We start from the raw sequence: 10,127 nt of genomic DNA on the forward strand, positions 1-10,127 counted from the left end.
CATGAGGAGACAAACAGATTTCAGACTGGGGGTTCGGGTTGGAAGATGGAGTTGCTGACAGAGCCCCTTGCCCTGAGTCCCCTTCTTGGTGGGGGGGGGGGGGGCGGTGCTTTAAAGCTATATATCTTTGGGTAGTTCATATTTGGATCAAGAGGATATATTCGATGGGGTTTTGAGGGAGGACTAATGGGTTGGAGAGAACTCCCACCTGACATGGTTTAGTTTGAGGTTATTTGGTGTGTGGGGGAAGACACAGATTTCCCCATTTCTTGAGAAGGGAGAAACAGAAATCACAACCTCTTCTCTCGCCCTATGGTCAGACTTGACCCTCCCCGGAGAGGGGCTTAGGGACCTTTGGTTCTTTCTTGACTCCGGGGTGGCAGGGAAAGGTGATGTAGATTCTTTGGTGGGGCCAGAGTTAGTGGCACCTGGGAGGGAGCCAACTTGGAGGGCCCTAGGCTAAGGGCGGCTGCTCCACGGTCACCTGAGAGGGAAGGCGGTGATCAGGCTTCGGCCCCAGAGCCTCAAAGCACACTACTTTCTCCTTCCCAATCCCCCTCACCTGAATCCCCCTCACCTGGGTGATGAGTTCAGTCTTCTCCTCTGGCTTCCCTCCACTCGGAGCCTGGCCTCTGCAGCCCCCAGCTCTGTCAGAGGCAGTCTGAGGCACTGCCCAGCACTCTTGGGACCCCTGTCTGCAGAAGAGGCTGCCCGGATAGGGAGGGTCAGCACCCTGACCTGTCTGGGGCTTCTCTCTGGCTTAGCATCCATCGGTCCCAGCCTTTCATCCTGTTCCATACTCCACGGGGAGAGGCTGGGCCCCTTCCTCATGCACAGGATGGCAGGGATCTAGCTCTGGCCCACTTCTGCCACCTGCCCTCTGCCTCGGGAGCCCCAGTGCTCTCTGCCCCACTTCCTGCAGCCCACCAGGCCTCCTCCCACTTCTGATGCCACACAGCTGTGAGAAGAACTGGCCCTCCCGCTCTGCCTCAGTGTCCTTATTTGTAAGACAGATTAGTCAGGGATAAAAGCCCTTTCTTGCTCTTTGGGCCTGTGCCACCATAGTGCAGACTGTCTTCCTAGCAGTTTTCCACATATAGCCATCCTGGCCCTTACCTATGTCTCCAGCCCAGGAGGAGGCAAACGATGAGGGCAGCCAGGCCCACGTGGATGCCCACCACAACCCCAGGCAGCGAGCTCTTCTCATCCTGGCTGCAAGAGCACCCAGCCTTGGACTCTGGACACAGTGCCATCTGTCAGAGAACCAGGATGGAGGCAAAGCTCAGGCCCCTCCTCTTCCCTGAAGACTGACAGCCGTAGGTCCTATAGGAAGAGCCTGCTCTGACCCCGGGCCTGCTACCCTCCTACGGGACCCCACTCACCAGGGGTGGCTAGGGGCACTTCACGCAAAGAGACAACATGGGCACTGCTGTTACCATCCCCGTTGCCCCTGAATGCCTGAAGCTTGATCTCATAGAGGGCGGCTGGCTCTGCAAGAAGCAGGAGATTGTGAAGGGAACAGGCCTGGCTGGGCCAGGAAGCTCAGTGCCTGGGGCAAGACCACACTGAGGAGGGGCCACAAGAAGGTTCAGGGCCTCACCCAGATCTGTGTAGAGGAAGGAACTGACAGTGCTAGCCAGGAGCAGGGGCCCCTCAAAATGGGCAGCGGGCAGCTTGCAGTGAAAGAGTTTGAAGCCCTGGATGGGCCCCAGCTGGGATGGCAGCTCCCAGGAAGCCTGAACAGAGGTGGTGTTGAGCACTTTGGTGGAGAAGCCAAGGGCAGCAGGGGCTGCAGAGAAATGAGATGAGCTGCTTGGCAGCCCTGTCTGTCTGAGGCCAGGGGCTCTACAAGGCTGGAGAGGGTGTCCCTCACTGCTGCCCATGGTGGAAGCGTGGATGGAGGCAGGGTCCTGGCTGGCACCCTCTGCTGAGTAGGCCCGCAAGTGGATAGAGTAGACCGTGTCAGGCTCCAGACTGGAGAAGACATGCTCAAAGGTGCCTTTGCCCACGGCCTCTTGGAGCTCCGGGCCAGCTGGCTCTGAGAAGCAGAGCAGCTTGGCAGCCAGCATCCCTCTCCCTCACTACAAACATCCCCCACCCCCACAAAGTGGGCACAAAGCTTCAGCTGGGTCTCCAAGGAGAGCAGGGAAGGGGGCTGCAGAAGTCGGAGCCAGGATGAGAAAGGGACTGAAGAGCAGAAGGAAGTACCAGAGGACCACAGGTCCAGAGGCCCGGCCAGTGTCCAGACAGGTCTGGGGGTCACTAAGAGTGAGAGAAACTTGCCCAGGGACACCCCCAGTCAGGGGAGAAGTGGGCTGGGGTCAGGGATTCCCGTCTACCCACCCACACCCACCTCCAACTGGCCGGAGGTGCAGCACATAGCCAGTGATGTCCCCATTGTAGGGCGGTGGTTCCCAGAACACTTGAATGGCAAAGGTGGAGAGAGCCATTGCCTGCAGACCCCTGGGGGCAGGGAGTGGCTCTGGGTCCCCCGTCACAGCCAGGCGGGTACTGGCCTGGTTGGAGCCCGCGCTGTTCTCTGCCACGCATTGGTAGATGGCCTCGTCCCCTGCTGAGATCCCCGCCAGCATCAGTGTGCTAAGGGCAAAACAGACGTAGCCACTGGGGGCTCCTTCCCACGAAGTCCCCTGCCCTGGTTGGGTGGTGAGACCCACAGACCTGCCCAGAAGCAAAAGGACACACCACCTTGTGTGGACATTGCTTGTATGGAGCAGGCAGGGCAGAGCCTCCCGTGGGTGGGGGTGGATGCAGGGGGTTTGAGTGGGTGGTAGAGAGTGTTGTGAGGAGGTGGGGCTGGACGCCTGGGGCAGGTGAGGATACATCGGCAGTCAGGCAGGGTGGAGGGGGCGGGACGGGGGTACCTCAGGTACCTGTTGCTGTGGGTTAGCCAAATGTTATCCCCGGGACTCAGCCCCTTCCCATTCTTCAACCAGGCCAGCCGGGGCTCGGGGACGCCCTGGGCCATGCAGGTGAAGATGGTGCTGCTGCCTGGAGGCCTGGACAAGGATTGTGGCCACTGGACAAACTTGGGCAGAGCTGGGCAGGCAATGGCAGGTGGAGGGCGCCATGAGGCCCGGCCTCTCACCTTCCTCCTGCCCCTGCCCCTCTCCCCATTCAGGTTCCCATGGGGGGATGGGGCACCCCCAGCACCCTCCCTGGCTGGCCCTTGGGGCTCACCCTGCACGAGCAGGACGCCCTGTGCTGTGCGTCGGACCCGGGTTCCCGGCCGATTGGCTGCACAGACGTAGACGGCTAAGTGCTGGACCGACACATCGGAGATCATGAGGTTCCCGGTGCCCAGGACTTGTATGCCCTCTACGCCGATGGAGCGGCCACCTACAGAGAGACGAGGGGTCAGAGCTGCGAAAGCGCAAAGTGCTGGGGGCTCCAGGAGGCGGGGTGGGACGGGGTGGCTTCACACCCAGGCGGCTCCAGGAGACCAGTGGCCGTGGGTGGCCTGTGGCGATGCATTCCAGCACTGCCGTTTGGTGTACCGTGAGCGTCAGGTTCTGAGGTCCAGACAGAATCTCGGGCTCCTGCAGGAGCCGTGGGGATCCCACTGTGAGGTGGAAATAGCAAATCGAGGGATCAGGCAGCAGCACTCTCCCCCTGCACCCAGGACAAACTTCTGCTCCCGGAGGACCCTTCTAGTCCTCAAGTGACCAGACCCCAGAGCAGGTGCTATTTTACTCCTGGTTTACAGATAAAGAAAATCACTTGCCCAAGGTCCTATGGCAGTAAGTACAGGTGTACCTCATTTTATTGCGCCTCGCAGATACTGCGTTCTTTTTGGTTTGTTTTACAAATTGAAAGTTTGTGGCAATCCTGCGTTATCAGATGATGATTAGCAATTTCAGCAATAAACTATTTTTTAAATGAGGTATGTACATTGTTTATTTAGACATAGTGCTATTTAATAGGATATAGTATAGTGTAAACATGATTTTTATATGAACTGGGAAACCAAAAAATTTATGTGACTCACTTTATTGTGATATTCGCTGTGGTCTGGCACGGAACCTGCAATACTTCCGAGGTCTGCCTGTATCAGGGCTAAGCAGCTCTGGCGTACTAAGCAGGCCCCAAGTTAAACTGGAGGGGCAGAAAGAGGAGAGGTGTAAGCATGCCCCGCTACAGGGTGCCCCTGGAGGGCCTGCAGCAGTGTCAGTACATGAACTGGCCAGGTAGGGGGGTACCCTGGGGGGATACCCAGGGGCCTAGTCCCCTTCCCTAAGTCACCCACAAAACTGACAGGAGACCCCTCCCTCAGAAAGAAAGCCAGGCCCCCCTGAGAAGTCAGCGTGTCTCAACTGCGCAGAAGGGATGCAAATGTTTTTTGAAATACACTGCTCTTTGGGTCTTCATTTTATGCCACCCTCTCCCACGAATCATCACTGGGGGGCTGCCGTACGCCAGGCGCTGTTCCCACACTGGGAACAAATAGCTGTGAACAACAGGGGAAACAGGCCTTTGTTTTCCTTTATCCAGTCACCCCCATTCTTGCTTTACCACTTTGTATTTTATGAGACTTTGCAACATATCTTTAACCTTTTCATAAATGTCCCTTATTAAGAACTCCTCTGGGGACTTCCCTGGTGGCGCTGTGGTTAAGACTCTGCACTCCCAATGCCGGAGGCCGGGGTTCGATCCCTGGTCAGGGAACTAGATCCCATATGCATGCCGCAACCAAGAGTTCGCATGCCGCAACTAAAGGAGCCCACTAGCCGCAAATGAGCCTGCCTGCTGCAACTGAGAACTGGCGCAACCAAATAAATAAATAAATAAATATTTTTAAAAAAGAAAAGAAAACTCCTCGGGAATTCCCTGGTGGTCCAGTGGTTGGGACTCTGCGCTTCCACTGCAGGGGGCCTGGATTTGATCCCTGGTTGGGGAACTAGGATCCCACAAGCCGCACGATTAAAAAAAAAAAACTCATACAAAATTTTGTCTCTAAAATGAAAGTTTCTCAAGGACTGGTATAAAGTCTTCCACATCTTCAAATCTGCCTCAAGGCCTAGAATAGTATTTCACCCATTCTCCGTTCATTCATCCATTCATCCCACCATCATATACTGAGGGTCTACTTTGTACCAGGCACTCCTCAGTTTGCCTTCCACAAGCTCTAGTTCAGGCTGTGGACTGTCTTGGAATGTCCTGGCCTTGGCCAAGGAGACCATGTTCCACCTGGTCAGACCGTTCAGTGATGTAGAGCTGGTCCATGTGATGACACTTCACACATCCCTGGCTGAACCTCTCCGTGTGCCAGGCATTATACTGTGAGCCCCAAATGCGTTGTCCCCTTTAATCCTCACTACAAGCCTGTGAAGGCAGTGATTTCTCCAAGTTTACAGATGAGAAAAGCAAGTGTCAGAGAGGTTAAGTAGCTTGTTCAACATCAGAGGGACTGGCAGAGGCAGAACACAAACCTGGATCTTGGAAGCACTGGACAGCTGACAGCATACCCCTCTTGCCGCTGTGAGCTCCTCGAAAACCTGGGAAATTCTGTGTCCCTGGCGCCTGCCCAGGGTAAGGCCTGCCCCAGGGAAGTGTTTTAGGAGTGAATGGCTGGGGCTTCGGTACCCAGCTCCTGTCCCTGGGGAAGAGTCTACACTGACCTCAGCTCCTTTCCTGATATTTAAAATATAGGTAACCCACGAACCCTCAGTTACAGGTTGATCTCTGCGCCCAGCAGGCACCTGCTGCTTCTCAGCTGCCTGAAGCTCTCTTGGACATTCATTTCCCCGCCTCTACATGCAGCAGGATGGAGAACCCGTGCCTGCCCGTAGCCCGGCATTTGGCCAGGAGTACTGATCATCATGGAAGCCTGGCATCCCGCCCTGCCCTCCTGCCCCGGATGGTTGATGGGAACAGGAAATGGGAAGCCAGAGGAACTTCACCCAGGCTTCCCTCTGCTCTCAGGGAGGAGTCCCTGATCCCCACCCTTTGCTTTCAGTTTCTAAGTCAGCTCCAGAGCAGAGACACAACAGATCCCCCTCTTCCCCTTTCAGTCTTCAGTTTAAAAGCTAAGCACCCTTTCGTGAAATTCTGCCTTGATGCTTACCCAAGGTTCACTTGTTATCTATACTATGGGGCCCCCTAGTGGATGATTCAGGCACACCTTTCCTTCACATCCCCGGTGGCCTCTCAGCTTCAGGCTGTGGCGTCAGTCTTACCTCCGTTTCCTGTTAGGTGCCAACTCTTCAGGGGCTCTGCTGTGACCCTCACTTTGGGCACAAAACTCTCCCACCCCCACATGGCCTGCATTTGGGGTCGTTCTGGGTGTTCCATCTCAGGTACAAAGCTATTTTCATCCTCACCCCAAGGAGGAAACATGCAAATGTGCACACACACACACGCATATGTACATCTAAGCCCACCACTTACAAACACAAGCGCACGCAGGCATTCACTCCCAGCCGAGACACAGGAGCCCACGCTCAACCCATAAAGGGCTCCCACTGCTCTCTGGATCAAGTCCAAACTCCTTGTCATGATGGGCCTCGCCTACCTTTCCTACATCAATTTTTTGTTACCCTGAATTCTGCCCATTCTGTGGTCCAGCAGCATGGAACTGTCTGCATGAACTGTGCTATTCTCACCCTTGTGCTTTTGCACAAAGCAATGCCAGGAATGCCACCCTCTTCACCTTCCTGACCTTGGACTGCCTCTCTCCGCTCACCCTTCAACAGCCAGCTTGGTATAGCTTTCTCTTGAGGCCCTGAGCAGCCCTTGCCCACAACCCAAGGCTGGGTTAGAGGCCCCTGCCCTGGGTTCCCATAGCACCTCCCTCTCTACTCAGTTGCCAGCTCTGGGAAGCCAGCAATGGACCGAGCCCGTTCCGCCTGCTTACTGCTATGTTCCCACACCCAGCACAGTCCTCATACGTAGTCGGCGCTCAAAACTATTTGTGCCACATACAACATCGGCCACACCCACTCCCGGTGGTGCCAGCTCCCACACCCTCCTCTCTGCCCAGTGCCCACTCTGATTCCCCTGGTCCTTGCTTACCCTTCAGGATCAGCCAGGCATCCTGGCTGTGGCGGGTATTGGCCACACTGTGTGCCACGCAGCGGTAGGTGCCCATGTCAGCCTGGCTTACGCTGGTGATGTGGAGGATGCCACGAGGCAGCAGCGTCACCCTGAGGATGCAGGAGTCAGGGGTCCGCGGCTGTGCAGTGGCCCATAGCCTGCCACCCCACCGCTTCTTGCTGCTGCTCGCCGGTGGCTGGCAGTACTCAAGGTCGTGCCGTTGTGCTCCCAGGAAACGGAAGGCTCCAGCACTCTCCCGGATCAGGCACTGGAAGCGACTCCACCCAGCTCAACCTCGACGGACTCTGGATGTTGATGGAAGCGTGACAGACCTAGGGCACAGGGACCACCTGAGCATAGAGAGCTGGCTCCCAGCTCTGCCGCCAGCAACTCTGTCCCAGAGCCCCAGCTCCCCGTCTGTGCCCACGGCGGCCACTCCCTGCTGACGGCCTCGCTTGCACCGCTGCAGTCTCACGTCTGTGATTTCTTTGGGCCATAAGCACTTTGCCTTCCTCTACAACATTTAAAATTCTGGTTTACATTTGCACTGGTATCAAGACAAATATAATCCAGCATTATTATATATTATTATATTCACTTTTTCTTCTGGTGCCCTAGGCACTGTGCACACTGCGTCTAACGGCCAAGGAAGCATTGCCCAGGCCCACCCTGGGCAATTCTGTGCCCTGCGGGTGCCGTCTGTGGGTACCCCTGCACATTCTCGTCTCCCCTGCCCACACAGGAGCAGCCCAGTCACTCACTTGCCAGCTGCACCCGGGCCCGCCGGCTCACCAGGCGCCCAAAGCGGTTCTGGGCCACTCAGTGGTACTCGTGGGCGCGGGAGGGGAGGCTCCAGTGGGAGGGCGGGGTGGCCAGATGCAGGGAGCCGTCGGGCATCAGGGTGGCACTGCTGTCGTTGGCCAGGACCAGCCCATCCCGCTGCCAGGAAATGGACACGGGCAGCTCACCCTCCACCCGGCACGGCAGCACCAGTGGGCGCTCCCGCGTGGCCACCACGTCCCCCAGCTCCCGCAAGAAGGCCAGCTCAGAGCCTGCAGCGCGACCCGCGGGGACAGCCAACGAGGCCTGGACGCAGCAGCCTCCTGGGGCCCACCACCTCCCCTCAGTTTTGAGCCCCTCTCGGCCTGGGCGAGGGGTGAGGAGGCAGGACTTTAGTTTGGGGGGACCTGGGGGCAGCAAGGGAGGAGGGGGAGGAGGGCCTTGCAGTCTGAGGAGCAGGGCCACCGTGATCGATGGCCTCTTTCAGCTGGGCCCTGGCAACGGGGAGGGGGCGGCGCGGGCACAATGGGGAGGCCAGGGGCCCAGGCATGGGCATTGTGCTCCCCGGGGGACAATGAGGTCGTCCCCTCTCTCCCCAGCCCGCCCATCTGCGTGTCTGCCCACAGGGTCAGCTTCCCAGGACTCCTGGCTCTTCTCTCCCACCGCTGTGACCCCAGCCGCTGAATGAGGGAAGGAGCACACTCACATACTCACAGACACACACTTGGACTGCAAAGCTTAACCTCACAGGCCACCCCATAACCCAGACACAGTCTCCATCCCAGACACTCTCGCAGAGGATACAGACACAGGTCACACAGAGATGTCCCTACAGACTCAAAGTCGCAAATACGCAACAGACACCAATGTCCCGGACCCAGAAATGCACGAGCAGAGCTGCGAACCCACGTGCTTAGACGCTGACTACACGCACACGCATGGATATGGTAACTCAGCCTACGAGGCTGAGCAGGGACCTGCCCAGCGGAGGGCGGAGGCGGACAGCAGCCTCGGAGGGGCCAGAGCCCACAGGCCCAGGGCTTGGGCTGCCTCGGGACCCTCGGGACACCTGCGGGGAGACCTCTTGACCCCTGCCTCTCCAAGACCCTCTGCCCGACAGCCCCTCCTGACTGCACAGCCCCCGCTTTCCTTCCTGGCGAAGCCCCAGGACTGTAGCCAAAGTCTGCTCCCCCAGTCTCTGCCTCTACACAGCTCTTGCCCACAGGTACATACATACCTGTCCTCCCTGTTTGCCTACAAGGTTCCAGCGCCTCTGCCCTCATCAGCTCGGCGCCCCGCACCTTCCTCCCCCACTTTGCCCCCCAACTCTCCCGCCCCCATGTCTTCCCCCTTATCCTTCTGTTCACCTCTCCCACCTGGCCTTCGCCCACTGCCCCCCACTGCCCTCAGGCCCCGCCCCCGCACCCCAGTCTCGGAGCAGCAGCAGCCCTGGCCCCGTGTCTCCACAGGCCTGGCCCCCTCAGCCCCGGCTGCTCCCCAGGCAGCTCTGGCCTTCTGCCTTCAGCCTGGGGGCCCCAGGCTGCAGGCATTCCCACCCCACACACTCAGGGGGCACAGTGTTGGGGCTCTGGCCCTGCTGCGGGGAGCCTGGGGTCTGAGGGGGCCGGGCCGGAGGCTGCTGTCCCTGCTCCGTCTCTCCCGGAGCCGGGTCCCTCTCTGCCTCTGGCCTGAGCCCCTCCCCCCCCATCCCCACTGCCCTCTCCTCTCAGGGCCAGGACCCAGACACTGAGACAACTGGGGCGGTGACAGGGGAGGGCTGCGGGCCGGTGAGAGGAAGGCAAAACTGGGGGGTCGAGCCCGCCCCTTTCCCAGCCTCTAGAATCTTCTCCCAGCCTTAGACCCACCCCTCACTCCCTCTCAAACACTGAAGAATGAGGTTCTGGGGGTGGGGAGAGGCATCTGCTCCCCTAAGACCAACTCTGGGGGTCCAGGGCCAGAACGGGGAGGCCTGGGGTCTGATCTGGGGGTCCCGGGGAGGGGCGCAGAGCCCCACTCTCCTAGAGGAGTCGCCGTCCCAGGCGCTGAGCCGGGCCCAGCGTGACGGAGCTCATCCCATTAGTTTGGTCACGGCCCCAGCAGCCCCCTCACCATTCACAGTGTCACTTTCCAAAGCTGTCCTCTCTATTCTTGTTGGGACAATGGAGTGGGCCTTCTGGGCCGGGGAGGTGGGGATCCAGCCTCCATTGCCCCATCCTGATAAGAAGGAAGAAACCTGGGCCCCTCCCCTCGCCGGGCTGACCATCTAAACATGGAAAAGTGGGGGACTGCCCTTCCAC

General features: G+C 58.4%; 1 protein-coding gene across 1 annotated transcript; it reads right to left on the minus strand.

Moving 5' to 3' along the window:
- Positions 1–454: 454 nt before the first annotated feature.
- Positions 455–9,171, minus strand: LOC309825631 (immunoglobulin superfamily DCC subclass member 3-like; the record flags this gene model as incomplete). The annotated part of the gene is given in 17 exon segments (XM_082659278.1): positions 455–484; positions 578–632; positions 1,117–1,237; positions 1,383–1,490; positions 1,601–1,789; positions 1,874–2,038; positions 2,354–2,598; positions 2,892–3,057; positions 3,199–3,422; positions 3,424–3,580; positions 7,030–7,160; positions 7,241–7,305; positions 7,307–7,329; positions 7,332–7,382; positions 7,812–7,869; positions 7,873–8,237; positions 9,132–9,171. Coding segments are annotated over 17 exon segments (2,193 nt in total).
- Positions 9,172–10,127: the final 956 nt, after the last annotated feature.

Source organism: Grampus griseus (genome assembly GCF_964374135.1).
Source record: "Grampus griseus genome assembly, chromosome: 1".
Lineage (NCBI taxonomy): Eukaryota > Metazoa > Chordata > Mammalia > Artiodactyla > Delphinidae > Grampus > Grampus griseus.